Below are 13,474 nucleotides of genomic sequence, written 5' to 3'. Positions count from 1 at the left end.
GCAGCAGTTGCATGTGGGTAAGGGTGCCCATGCTTCCCTCCAGAAGCATGCTGCTTATTCTGGCATGTCAGTGAGCCTCGGAGCTGTGGGTCCCAGGATATCTGAGTAGGTAGCAGGTATCTAAGTAGGCACTGCCCTGTCCTGAACAGGCAGTAGATCAGAGCTGGGGGCAACTGTTGGAGATAGCTTACCTCCGCCCTCCTCCCCTGGGCCTGACTTGCTTTCCTGAGTTTGGTCAGTCACTTCTAGAATATTAGGCTTTTTCTCTTCACATGGAGGAACTGGGACCCAGAGAAAGGAAGGGGTTTCCATCTATCACACCATGAATTTTGAACCACTGTTGCCCTGCAGGTTCCTAATGTATAGGTGCTTACCTGTCCATCCTCAGGTGGGTTCAGCCTAAGGTCAAAATGGTATCCTTTTTTTCCTCAGTATATCAGCCAAGGACTTGAAGAACATGCTGTCACAGGTCAACTACCGGGTTCCCAACATGCGCTTCCTCCGAGAACGGCTGACGGTAATGTACACTCGGGGCTATCTACTAGCAGGGCAGGGGAGGCCAGTAGCTCCTCATAAGAGGCCTGACTGGAAGTCCTGCTCTGTACCATGCAGGACCTAGAACAGCGCAGCGGGGACATCACATATGGGCAGTTTGCTCAGCTGTACCGAAGCCTCATGTACAGCGCCCAGAAGACGGTGCATAAGCCTCTTGCCCTCCCCTCTCTTTTTCCCAATTCCTCTGCCTCCTTTCCTAGTCCTGCTGCCCTGCTACCTTGCTTTGGGTCTGTTAGGTGCCATTGCTCCAGACATATACACATACACACACACACACACACACACACACACACACACACACACACACACGCCCAGGGCATCTGCTCCCCAGCTTTTCCTTAAGAGCCCCTTTCCTACATGGTCTCCCGTGGCTCTCTCACTGACCAGATTCTGTTTCCTGCAGATGGACCTCCCCTTCCTGGAAACCAGCACGTTGAGGTTTGGTTTGGAACAGCGATTGGGGTTTTTCTCTGGGTGGTTCCAGACCCAGGTGGGAAGCAGTGGGTGGGTGGGTAGGGCATGATAAAGCATTGGGTATTTACATTAGCAAGGGGCCCCTTGTCTATTGATCAAGTCAGCCAGCTGCCAGAAACTTATGTTGTCCCCCTGCAGGACTGGAGAGCGGCCGGAGCTTTGCCGGGTATCCCTTTCTGAATTCCAGCAGTTCCTCCTTGAATACCAGGGGGTATGGCTGGGTCAGGGAGTCAGGCTGCAGGGTGGGTTCATCACTGGAGGCCTCTTACATGACTCCCTGTCTACCCAGCAGGAGCTGTGGGCTGTTGACCGGCTCCAGGTGCAAGAATTTATGCTCAGCTTCCTTCGAGATCCCTTGCGAGAGATTGAAGAGCCATACTTCTTCTTGGATGAGGTAAGCCCCAGCTTTCTACCATTCTGTTAGAGAAAATAGGTGACCAGAGCCTACCTGTGTCCTAGAAGCTGTTGCTGCAACCTACTTTCCACTTTGCCCACAGAGTTGAGACTGAGTGCACTCTTGTCCATCCCATGTGGCAGTCAGGGCTCACTCTCATTCTCTGCATTTATTCCTGTAGTTCGTCACCTTTCTGTTCTCCAAAGAGAACAGTGTGTGGAACTCGCAGCTAGATGCTGTGTGCCCAGATACCATGAATAATCCTCTCTCTCACTACTGGATCTCTTCCTCACATAATACGTGAGTATGCCTCTCTCTGTTCATCCAGTCTCTTCTGAGAAGGGAAAAAGGCCCACCAGGCTGTATGTGTTTCTCCTTGCTTATCCAGGTACCTGACTGGGGACCAGTTTTCTAGTGAGTCCTCCCTGGAAGCCTATGCTCGCTGCCTGAGGATGGGCTGTCGCTGCATTGAGTGTATGTTGGGTCTAAGGGTTGGAGAGGGACAGTGGAAGGCCTGCCTGTTTGATCGTGATGATATTGTTCCCTAGTGGACTGCTGGGATGGCCCAGACGGGATGCCAGTCATTTACCATGGGCATACTCTTACCACCAAGATCAAGTTCTCAGATGTCCTTCACACCATCAAGGAGCATGCTTTCGTAGCCTCAGAGTGAGTAGGTGTGGAGGACACAGGCAACCTCCAAAAGGTCATTTCGCTCCTGGGACCCTTCACATGGCTTACCCCCATTCCTCCTGTCTCCTCTGCTCTTGTTCAAACCAGTTTCGTGCATTCTTGCCTCTGCCCTCTGCATCTCTGGCTAGCATTCAGGTTCAACTCATCCTCAAAAAACATTCCTGTCTCCTTTTCCTTTGTTGCACAGAAGAGAATGTGTTTCCTGTAAGCCATTCTCAGTTGCTAGCTACCACCAAGCCTGTAATCCCCAATCTCAAAGCACTGAAAGGATCCTCAAGCTGTATTTGGAGGCTGCTTCTCATCCTTCCTGGGTATAGAATGTCTTTTGACAGGGTAGCCTCATAACTAGACTAGCTCAGAGGCTCCCTTCTGTAGCACTTCCTACTTCTTGGTTCCCACTTCCTCCTAGCTGCCTCCTGATGTGCCCCTCCACTCTCCTAGAGGCTGCCTCTCTCTGGAGGGGTCCTGTGGATAAAGTGCCCCAGGCCCTTTACTGGCATCATTTCACTCTGTAAGGAACTACTTGGACTGAGGTTTGATCAAGAATAACTGTAGCAGCAGTGTCATTGTACTTATCCCTGCCTTTCAGGTACCCAGTCATCCTGTCCATTGAGGACCACTGCAGCATTGCGCAGCAGAGAAACATGGCTCAGTACTTCAAAAAGGTGCTTGGTGACACACTCCTTACCAAGCCAGTGGACATTGCTGCTGACGGGCTTCCTTCACCCAACCAGCTCAAGAGAAAGATCCTTATTAAGGTGTGGCAATGTTCATAGCAGAAACCCTTCATTAGGAGTTGGGGCTAGGTGTGGAATGGTTTTGCTATGACCTGGTCTGCTTCCACAGCACAAGAAGCTGGCTGAGGGCAGTGCCTATGAGGAGGTGCCTACCTCTGTGATGTACTCGGAGAATGACATCAGTAACTCCATCAAGAATGGTATCCTCTACTTGGAGGACCCCGTGAATCATGTGAGGTCTAGCTGAGCCTGGACATGGTGGGGCAGTGTGTTGGACTCTGGCTCACAGGCCCCTTTGGTCTGTTGCAGGAGTGGTATCCACACTACTTTGTTCTGACTAGCAGCAAGATCTACTACTCTGAGGAGACCAGCAGTGACCAGGGCAATGAGGATGAAGAGGAGCCTAAGGAGGTAGAATTGTTCAGGAGTATGGGTTTAGCTGGATGAGAACTTGATAGTTATTGGCTATCTTTGCTGTTGTCTAGGCCAGTGGCAGCACAGAGCTGCACTCGAGTGAGAAGTGGTTCCATGGTAAGCTCGGGGCTGGGCGCGATGGGCGGCACATTGCCGAGCGCCTGCTCACTGAGTACTGCATAGAGACTGGGGCTCCTGATGGCTCGTTCCTAGTGCGAGAAAGTGAGACCTTCGTGGGTGACTACACGCTGTCTTTCTGGTAACCCACATCTACTATTATACCTATGTAGTCCGTGTGTGTAGTAGACAGTATCTAGAGATAACCGGTTAACATTTCAGCCTTGGGTCTATGTTTTCCATGGGACAGTTCTTTTCTACACAGTCACGCGTGCACTTAAATATGCATGTTTGATCTGTATGTCCTTCTGCAGGGCTGCCCACTATCCAAGCTTTTCTGGAGAATGGTCTCCCTTTTTGAAACTTTATGTCTTGCCTAGTTACTTATTCTTTGGAGTGCCGACCTATTTTTAATGACTCTCGCGTCCTGTCTCCCCTCAGGCGGAATGGGAAAGTACAGCACTGCCGTATCCATTCCCGGCAGGATGCTGGGACTCCTAAGTTCTTCTTGACAGATAACCTTGTCTTCGACTCTCTCTATGACCTCATCACACATTATCAGCAAGTACCCCTGCGCTGCAATGAGTTTGAGATGCGCCTTTCAGAGCCTGTCCCACAGACGAATGCCCATGAGAGCAAAGAGTGAGGAAAGGGGCAGGGAGGTGAGCAGGGAACATGGCTAGTACTGGTCAAGGCCTGACCCTGCTGGTTTTCAGGTGGTACCATGCAAGCTTGTCCAGAGCTCAGGCTGAACATATGCTGATGCGCGTACCCCGGGATGGGGCCTTCCTGGTGCGGAAGCGCAATGAGCCCAACTCATATGCCATCTCTTTCCGGTGAGGCATGCTAGATGGGTATGAGTTCTTCCTGGGGTCTGTGCTGTCCTCTCTGCTGACTGTCCTGTCATTGTGAAGGGCTGAGGGAAAGATCAAGCACTGTCGAGTACAGCAGGAAGGCCAGACCGTGATGCTGGGGAACTCTGAGTTTGACAGCCTGGTTGACCTCATCAGCTACTATGAGAAGCATCCCCTGTACCGCAAAATGAAGCTTCGCTACCCCATCAACGAGGAGGCACTGGAGAAGATTGGGACAGCGGTGAGAAGGCAGCGGTAGTGGAGGAGTCTGGGGGTGGAGTATGGCAGTGTAGTTAGAGGATACTCATAATTTAACAGTCTCTGGATGTGTTGAAAACAAGTCCTGGGGTGTTTGGGAATTCACACAGGAGCTCTGGGAGTAACTGGGAGCCATGGTGTGTAGGTGGGGGCAAGATCCCCATGACCCAAGGGGTGGGTGGGTAGCAGGGTCTAGGAGCTTACATAGGGTGAAGTGTGCAACGTGGGCATGGTCTAGAGTGTTGGGCAGAGGACAAACTAGGTGCAATTGTATGGATGGCTCAGGCCTGTGGGAAGGCTCTAGAGGGAAGACCATGGGCTTGGTAGTGCGGAGATTGCCAAGGGTCTTGGACCAGTATTGTAGTTTTTGGTAGAAGGCAGGCATCTCACAGGATTGGTTGAGAGTTGTTATTTGTGACATAGCCTGGTCAGGGTCATACTGTCCCCTGAAGCTAGGGCTCAGATGGTAGGAAAGGGGACAGGAGAAGTGTGTTGGATCTCTTCCTGACCTTGGGCTCAGCCACTGAACAAATGATTTGAGTATGTGGTGCTGGTGGCAGCTCAGCCGAAGCAACTCAGGTGTAGTTGACATTTGGGTCTTCAGGAGTCAAGGTGGTAGACTTCAGGTAAGAGTCCAGAAAGGACAGTGAACCGAGTGCCTACAGTCACCCTCCCCTTGGAGTCAGGGGAGTCCAGTAGGCCAAGGGCCCAGTGAGCTGGGGCAGACAGCTTATAGAAGAGTGCCAGCTGTGCTTCAGAAACTGGGCAAGTAGGAGCTAGCAGCTGCATTTTCTCAGTTCTGGGGTGGTAACAGATCATGATGTGTCCTGTTTCCAGGAACCCGATTATGGGGCCTTGTATGAGGGCCGCAACCCTGGTTTCTATGTGGAGGCAAACCCTATGCCGACTTTCAAGGTAAGTATCTTCCTTGACACAGGAAACCACAAGGAAGGAAGGGTCCCCTTCTGCTTGGGACTTGCATTGGCCTGCTTGTGGTGGGTGTGGAGAAGCAACTGTTGGTTGTGGTTTTCTGAGGCTCAAGAGGTTGTAAAAGACATGTGGTTGGCAAATGACCATAAATCTCCCAGGGCCAAACCACTTTGCACTTCATGTCTCGGTTGGCACTGGCCCTTTGTTACTGTTCCTTCAGAGTGACCCCATGTCTTCCATGAATAGAAGAGCAGGCAGCTAGATGCCATATTGGCCAGTCATTCCCTTCATGATGAAGATCTCTTAGGCAGAATTTTCTTGGTTTTGCCCTTTTCTTTAGTGTAGCAGATTGCCCTATCTTTTATTCTCTCTCCAGTAGCCTGAGTGCCATCAGAGAAGAGGGAGAGTCCTAACTATGTAGGAAGGTACATAGGACTGCTGCAGTTACTCTTATGGACCTCCAGCCTAGACTTCGGGGAGCAGACCCAGGACAGGACTCCAAACACTCCACCTGGGCAGCCAGGAGTTTCCCTGGAGAAAACCCTGTCTTCCCATCCTGCTTGTCCTGAAATTTCCCACAGGGCAGCACTGAGAACTGTGTCTAGGATTACTTGCCAAGAGTGGTACTTCCCATGGCATAGGCCCAGGCACGTGTGTGTGCATGTGCTGCCCTGGATCAAATGATGAGGAGTGCCCCTCTGCTTTACTCCATATAATCCCATTGTCTCACCTCTGCAGTGTGCAGTAAAAGCCCTCTTTGACTACAAGGCCCAGAGAGAGGATGAGCTGACCTTTACCAAGAGTGCCATCATCCAGAATGTGGAAAAGCAAGATGGTGGCTGGTGAGACAGGCCATCCAGGCTAGAGAGCCTCTGGTGTGGTGGGACAGGAGTCCAGGACCCCTATGGAGCTGGCACTGAGAGCATTGTGACAGTGTGCTTTGAGAGTACCTGTCTCATGTTCACTAGCAGTGTCTGCCTTGGCCTGGCTGATGTGTGGGAATCCCCTAAGAAGATCCTGTGAGAGTGTGGGGCGGTTGGTGGAGTCAATACCCTGTGGCTTCCGCAGGTGGCGAGGGGACTATGGTGGGAAGAAGCAGCTGTGGTTCCCCTCAAACTATGTGGAAGAGATGATCAACCCAGCAATCCTAGAGCCGGAGAGGGAGGTATGTCTGGAACCACACAATGTCACAGGTTTCCCTGTTCCAAGGTTCTCTTTTGATGTGTCTATCACACCCAGGCCTTCCTGTCACATGTGAGTCCATCACACATCCTGTGTGGCCACACTCTAGTATCTATACCTATATCATACTTGGCTAATCATGAGTATACCCAGAAGACATTTAAAAAAAAAAATCCCCTGTGGGATGGCCATGCTGACCATCCTGTGGTTTTGCTTCCTACAGCACCTGGATGATAACAGCCCACTGGGGGACCTGCTGCGAGGGGTCTTAGATGTGCCAGCCTGTCAGATTGGTGAGCTTTAATTCCTGTCTTTTGATTCTTCTTAGTGTCCTTGTGGCTCCTCCTACTCCTGGGGAGGAAGCCAGTGGCTGGATCCCCAGAGGCTACTTTTATACTTTGGAAACCCCAGACTCCCTTGTCATCCCATCTCCAACTTTTACCCTGCATGCCTACCCTGTGCCAGGTACAGTGGAGTCAAAAGTTGGCAGAGATGCTGACAAACTGACATCCAGTTCTAATGGTATAGACCACAGGCTTGGAAATGGATTAGGGAGGGGTCTAAAAGGCATGACCCCAAGGAAGAGGCATGAGTCATATTTGGTTTGGAGCCTTGGTTCCCCCCACAACTATTCTAGTATATGGGAGTTATAGTAGCCTCTGTAAATTGGATCTACACACCAGTCTTGCCTGCTTATAAAGTGTGGCCAGGAGAAATGGAATGAATTCCTTTGAGCCAGCGTCCAAGGCAATGGCTCTCAATCTGTTGGTTGCAACCTCTTTGGAGGTCAAACGACCCTTTCACAGGGTTTGCATATCAGATATCCTGCATATCAGATATTCATCATTCATAACAGTGGCAAAATTAGATAGGAAATGGCAATGAAAATAATTTTATGGTTGGGGGGTCACCAAAACATTAGGAATTGTGTGAAAGGGTCACAGCATTAGGAAGGTTGAGAACCATTGGTCTGTGATGTGGAGTGAAGGACAAAGAGATAGCATTCCCAGCTCCGTGTTATTTTACCTTCAACAGCCATTCGTCCTGAGGGCAAGAACAACCGGCTCTTCGTCTTCTCCATCAGCATGGCATCAGTGGCTCACTGGTCTCTAGATGTTGCAGCTGACTCACAGGAGGAGTTACAGGACTGGGTGAAAAAGATCCGGGAAGTTGCCCAGACTGCAGATGCCAGGGTGAGAATGTGCCACAGCTTGGTAGGTGCATCTGATGCAGGCTGTGAGGGCAGCATGTGAGCCTGCCAGGTAGCGGAGGCCTCCAACTCTCCAACTAGCTCCTCTGGAGAAGGTAGCATATTTGCTGTTGATATGGCCTGGCCTTAAAAAGGGACCCAGAAGAACAGACTCAAGACAGGAGTGTGATTGCTTAGGAAGTGTTGAACATAAAATACTCTGGATCGCCTGAATGAGTCTTTATAAGGCAAGAGGTAAGAGAGGTCTTGGGCTAGAAGCAGGAGTAGAAGAGATGAGGTATTAAAGGTAGGAAGAGGGCTTAGATAAACATTGTGACGGTGTGTGCCTGGGACAGTAGGCAGAGAAGTTGCAGATACCCACAGCAGTAGGACTCTGCTGTGCTGAGGGCTACAGTAGTGCAGTAAGAATGTGTCCATTGGCTTTAGCAGCAGCAGATACTCCTAGTGACACTAGTGAGGTCTCTTAATGGTATGACTAGGCAGTGGGTTGTAGCGAGTCTGGAGTGACTAACCATGGAGAGCTAGGAGTTGTTTGGAATGACCAGCTTTCTGGAGGAGGACTCTTCCATGCCTGGTGAAGCATTTGCAGATGTGTAGGAAATTCTACTTGGAGGCTGTTCCCCCAGTGCATTTGGTGGACAGATTTGTGGACTGGAGGACGCTACCTTGAGCCAAGCAGGGAAGGATTGAGATGCTGAGGATGTTGTTAGTGTGTTCAGGAGGTCAAGGCATGAAAGAGCCAGTGGCTAAAGGGCTAGATCCTGGGACTAGCCTGGAAAGAAAAGGAAGAGTATAAACAGAGGAACCACTGAAAGAGGAAAATAGAAACTGTTGTCAGGGGTATCTGAGTAAGCTGCAACGGAAATCAGGTATGAGAGGAGGAAGATTGTGTTGCCATGGGGAATCGAGGTGGTAAAGATCTTAGGCACAGACATTGCCAAGTGGGCTTAAGGCCTAAGTGCTTCAGGGAACCAGGAAGCAGTGTTTTTGCTCAAGGATGAGGCTGGGTAGAGAACGATCAGAAAGCATTACTAGGAAGGCTTTGCCCACCTTGAGCTCCCTGTGAGGTCATTTGGGACATAAGTTATGGTAAGGCTTCCACCCCGAGATTGTTGGGGAGTAAGTGTGTCCTGGAGACAAAGGAAAAGATAATTTTTGGATGAAACTGGGAGCCAGTAGTTTTGTTTATTGTCTGCTGGTATTGGGAAAGGGCAGCCCCAGAATAGCTGAAGTGTGGGTGTGCCCAAGGCTGGCAGGAGCTTCCTTCTCCTGGGCACGGCTCAGCCTAGGCCTTATGTGTGTCACCAGCTTACTGAGGGGAAGATGATGGAGAGGAGGAAGAAGATCGCCTTGGAGCTTTCGGAGCTTGTGGTCTACTGCCGTCCCGTTCCCTTTGATGAAGAGAGTAAGGCTGGGGCCAGGTGTGGTGTGCATGTGCCCAGGAGGCTGGTGGAATGAGAGCAGTGTTTAATACCCTCTCCCTTACACACACTGCATAAGGAGGCCTCTCTATACATTTCTCACTGTTTGGCTCAGAGATTGGCACTGAACGTGCTTGTTACCGGGATATGTCATCCTTTCCGGAAACCAAGGCTGAGAAGTATGTGAACAAGGCCAAAGGCAAGAAGTTCCTCCAGTACAATCGGCTGCAACTCTCTCGTATCTACCCCAAGGGTCAAAGGCTGGACTCCTCCAATTACGATCCTCTGCCCATGTGGATCTGCGGCAGCCAGCTTGTAGCACTCAATTTTCAGACCCCAGGTGAGGGGGTCCTCTGTGGGTAGGGAGGATACTTAGGGCCATTCTACTGGAATACACTGCAATCTCACTTTTCCAGATAAGCCTATGCAGATGAACCAGGCCCTCTTCATGGCTGGTGGGCATTGTGGCTATGTGCTGCAGCCAAGCACCATGAGAGACGAAGTCTTTGACCCCTTTGATAAGAGCAGCCTCCGAGGTCTGGAACCCTGTGTCATCTGCATTGAGGTGGGTGTATTCATTTGAGTGCATTAGGGTGGGAAAAGGTTTGTGAAGAATATTGATATTAATCCTAAGAAGTTGGGGGCCAGCTGGGTCAGCACAAGTGGGGAAGGCACAGAACCAGAGGTAAGCAGCATTTTCTGCCTTGTGTGGAGGAAGGGAACTCATCTTGTACTGTTCTTGAGTGTGAAGCAGAACCATCTGACATGGAAAGCCAGCTACAGGTTCTCTGTGAATGTTGGGATCCCAGAGGTAGCAGTGCTGACCATGGCCAGTTTGGCTGACAGAGTCAGTCTGTTTGTTGGCTTAAGGCTAAGCCATGAAAAGTCACTACCTGGCAGGAAGAACCTGGTCAGAATGGTAAAATCTCAGGCTAGAAGGGACCTCGGATGAGCCAGGCTCCTTTCTTCAAGAGCAAGCAAAACCTGGGCTTGCTAGTGCATGACCAGCCATCACCTGTCTGCCTTTCCCAGTCCCTAGAATAGAGCTCCCCAGCACATGTCTGGAGAAGAGCTGTGAACGGGTCAGCCCAGCCCTTGCTGTGGGAATCAGCAGGGGTGACCAGAACAGTCTGGAAAGAGAAAGGCTAGCCATCTGGGCACACCTAGGAGCAGAGAGCCACAGGTGGGCAGGGAGACATGACTGCTGCTTCCCAGACTTTCCCCCTAAAGAGAATAATTTAAAAGATTCCCACATTGGAACAGACATGGATTTAACATGAAGTGGACTGCAAAGTACACATGACAGTTGGCTAAAGATCAGATTTTCATAGCCAACAGTTTGCTGTGGAGTGGAACAGTGAAGAGGCCTGATGGGCAGCACCTTCAGGGCCCAGCAGGGGGCATACTGCCTCCATGGCACATTTTCTTCCTAGATTTGCTCTCCAAGCCTCTGCTATGAGGATGTTGGGAGCAGGAAGACAGTTATCACTTCATCTTTGTCTGCCTGCCTCACAGGTGCTGGGGGCCAGGCATCTGCCAAAGAATGGCCGGGGTATTGTGTGTCCTTTCGTGGAGATTGAGGTGGCTGGAGCAGAGTATGATAGTACCAAGCAAAAGACAGAGTTTGTAGGTAAGACAGTCTTCTCCCCCATTATCAGTCATTCTCCCGGGATGATAAGACTTCTCTCCACCAGTCATTGCATCCTCTTGATGTGGCCTGAGCTTTTGCTGTGCTTTCACAGTCGACAATGGACTGAATCCCGTGTGGCCTGCCAAACCGTTCCACTTCCAGATCAGTAACCCAGAGTTTGCCTTTCTCCGCTTTGTGGTGTATGAGGAAGACATGTTTAGTGACCAGAACTTCTTGGCTCAGGCTACATTCCTAGTAAAAGGCCTGAAGACAGGTGAGGAATCTTCCTCAGCATGACGTTCTTTGGGTCTTGCTGTCAGGTTGGGATTGATCTACTTGCTCAACATTTGTTAGGCTCAGACAGGTGTTTCTCCTAGGATATAGAGCAGTGCCTTTGAAGAACAACTACAGTGAAGACCTGGAGTTGGCCTCCCTGCTCATCAAGATTGACATTTTCCCTGCTAAGGTAACTGCAGCAGAGTGGGCTGGTCAGAACAGCAGAGTACTCTGCAGCAGAGTGAGCAGAGGACTCAGTCATAGACCCCGAGGTGCAGAAGAGACCTCAACTTCTGTGCACTTCCCCTTGCTGAGCAGGAGAATGGTGACCTCAGTCCCTTCAGTGGTACGTCCCTACGGGAACGGGCTTCAGAAGCCTCCAGCCAGCTGTTCCATACCCGGGCCCGGGAAGGGTCCTTTGAAGCTCGATACCAGCAGCCATTTGAAGACTTCCGCATTTCCCAGGAGCATCTTGCAGACCATTTCGACAGTCGGGAACGAAGGTGAGGGAGGTGAAGGGGAAGCTGGCCAGTGTGGGACCTTTGGAGGAAGGGTGCCAGAGCCAGAAAGAATAGCACTCTGTGAGGTCAATCCTTTGGCAGCTTTCTCCTGTGTGGAAAAGCAATAATTATGTCTTTGGGTTGTCCTATCTGGCTACAAGGCCAGTAAGGACATTTCACTTCTGTTCAGGGCCCCCAGAAGGACTCGGGTCAATGGAGACAACCGCCTCTAATCGTGCCCCTACCTTGGAGAGCAGCAGTTGCTGCCCACCTTGTGGAATGCCATGAACTGGGTTCTCTGGGAGCGGCCCACTGTAAAGCCTTCCTGGTCTCACAGCCTGGAGCCTGGATTCCAGCGGTGAAGGCTAGACAAAACCAAGCCATTAATGAGATGGGCCTCCATGCCCAGCTCTGGGTGAAGGCAAAAAAAAACTGTACTGTGTCTCGCATTAAGCACACACATCTGGCCCTGAATGTGAAGGTAGGTCCTTCCATCTTGGGCCAGGACCAGGGCTGAAGCCCCTTGGAGAGAGAAATTGCCTCAGTTGGTGGCATAGGAGGCTTCAAGGAGCTGCTGACATTCCTGAAAGTAGAAGAGGAGGAAGAGCCTTGCTGGGCCAGGGAAACAAAGTTTACATTGTCCTGTAGCTTTAAAACCACAGCTGGTCAGGGTGAAAGAATAGATGCCCTGCAGTTTGGCCATGGAGCCAGAAGAGAGGAATGCAGGGCCTGTAAGGAGAAGGCTCTGCTCTGCCTGAGGAGGAAGACAGCACAAGGGCACATTGCCCATGGCTGGGAACATTACCCAAGCCTGAAAGATACAGGGGATCGTGATAAAAATAGCAGTATTATTTTTTTTTCTTCTCAATGGTATTGTAACTAAGTTATTCAGCCCTGCTCCTTACTCTGGATGGGAAGACCCAGCATAGATCCTTTGGGAACAGCAGCCCTGTGGGTTGGTTTATTGGGAAAGGGCACTGTCAGGAAGGGTGGAGGAGCAGGAAAAGAGAGAAGAGCAATGTCTACCCCAGTGAGCTTTTTTGTTTTTATGGCAAAGAAGACTCAATATGCTTTCCCTTAGGAATGAAATGGACACATAGGTAGGTGGAGTCAGGCAGTAGGTACCGAATGAAGCTGCTGCTTGGCACAGCTTCTGTGTATTTGGTGAAAAGATGCAAAGGAGATGGGAAGATTGGGAAGGTAGCCTCACTCTGGGAACAGAGGCTGGGGTCCAGGCCCGTGGGCGCAAAGGTGCCTCAGCATAGCCAGCATTCAGCACACGCAAACCCACTGCCCACATTTGGGCTCAGGGTTGGCCATTTGCTAGTTCTGCTGCCCTCTTAAGATCTGACTGCCAAATAAATCATCCTCATGTCCTTTTTCTTTTAACCGATTTGTTTCTTGGGGGCTCAGGAGAGTATGGTGATTGATTGATAATAGAAGCAAGTGTGGTATGGCATCCCAGAAGACTTGTGAAATCACACAGATCCTCCCTGTGGCTCTGAAATGTGAAGCGACATCTCTCACTTCGTCTTCTAATGGTATAGCTGAGTCCACCCAACCTAGGAACAAGTTCAGTCTCCAGTGCACAGAAACCTATTCCAAAAGAGTAGCATTTAGATATATGCTGCCTCTCTTAACTGCCAGCCAGAACCTCTGTGCCTATATGCCAAGGAAGGTCTGTTTCCTTCTTGAGGCTTTCCTGCAGCACTTTGCTGGAACAGGACAAAACTCCCATAGTGCAGCACATGGTACACACTGCTTAACTGGCCGACTTAGGTCACACAGCACTTGAGTGATGGCTGGGTCTGTAGTTTTCACCTAAAGCA

At 50.6% G+C, this 13,474-nt stretch overlaps 1 protein-coding gene across 2 annotated transcripts in view; it reads left to right on the top strand.

Moving 5' to 3' along the window:
• The window catches only part of Plcg1 (phospholipase C gamma 1), a 31,987-nt gene extending 18,953 nt beyond the window's left edge, over positions 1 to 13,034 (top strand). Inside the window, exons 5-32 of one of the 2 annotated variants that reach the window (XM_055602417.1) lie at positions 433 to 517; positions 613 to 696; positions 959 to 993; positions 1,168 to 1,240; positions 1,322 to 1,423; positions 1,605 to 1,723; positions 1,812 to 1,897; positions 1,972 to 2,092; positions 2,706 to 2,874; positions 2,963 to 3,085; positions 3,163 to 3,264; positions 3,339 to 3,526; positions 3,826 to 4,026; positions 4,101 to 4,220; positions 4,299 to 4,479; positions 5,334 to 5,411; positions 6,165 to 6,268; positions 6,495 to 6,591; positions 6,832 to 6,901; positions 7,644 to 7,801; positions 9,127 to 9,223; positions 9,355 to 9,579; positions 9,656 to 9,804; positions 10,755 to 10,869; positions 10,982 to 11,143; positions 11,247 to 11,335; positions 11,464 to 11,648; positions 11,836 to 13,034. In XM_055602417.1, the coding sequence (XP_055458392.1) occupies positions 433 to 517; positions 613 to 696; positions 959 to 993; positions 1,168 to 1,240; positions 1,322 to 1,423; positions 1,605 to 1,723; positions 1,812 to 1,897; positions 1,972 to 2,092; positions 2,706 to 2,874; positions 2,963 to 3,085; positions 3,163 to 3,264; positions 3,339 to 3,526; positions 3,826 to 4,026; positions 4,101 to 4,220; positions 4,299 to 4,479; positions 5,334 to 5,411; positions 6,165 to 6,268; positions 6,495 to 6,591; positions 6,832 to 6,901; positions 7,644 to 7,801; positions 9,127 to 9,223; positions 9,355 to 9,579; positions 9,656 to 9,804; positions 10,755 to 10,869; positions 10,982 to 11,143; positions 11,247 to 11,335; positions 11,464 to 11,648; positions 11,836 to 11,878 (3,361 nt within the window). In that variant the 3' untranslated portion in view covers positions 11,879 to 13,034. Of the gene's footprint in view, positions 1 to 432; positions 518 to 612; positions 697 to 958; positions 994 to 1,167; positions 1,241 to 1,318; positions 1,424 to 1,604; positions 1,724 to 1,811; positions 1,898 to 1,971; positions 2,093 to 2,705; positions 2,875 to 2,962; positions 3,086 to 3,162; positions 3,265 to 3,338; positions 3,527 to 3,825; positions 4,027 to 4,100; positions 4,221 to 4,298; positions 4,480 to 5,333; positions 5,412 to 6,164; positions 6,269 to 6,494; positions 6,592 to 6,831; positions 6,902 to 7,643; positions 7,802 to 9,126; positions 9,224 to 9,354; positions 9,580 to 9,655; positions 9,805 to 10,754; positions 10,870 to 10,981; positions 11,144 to 11,246; positions 11,336 to 11,463; positions 11,649 to 11,835 lie in introns of both variants that reach the window. The other variant, XM_055602416.1, reaches the window with a different exon arrangement.
• Positions 13,035 to 13,474: the final 440 nt, after the last annotated feature.

This window comes from Psammomys obesus, unplaced genomic scaffold (genome assembly GCF_907164565.1).
Source record: "Psammomys obesus unplaced genomic scaffold, mPsaObe1.curated_primary_1811, whole genome shotgun sequence".
NCBI lineage: Eukaryota > Metazoa > Chordata > Mammalia > Rodentia > Muridae > Psammomys > Psammomys obesus.
The sequence above is the reverse complement of the archived record's forward strand: the minus strand, read 5'-3'. Positions and strand labels throughout refer to the sequence as shown.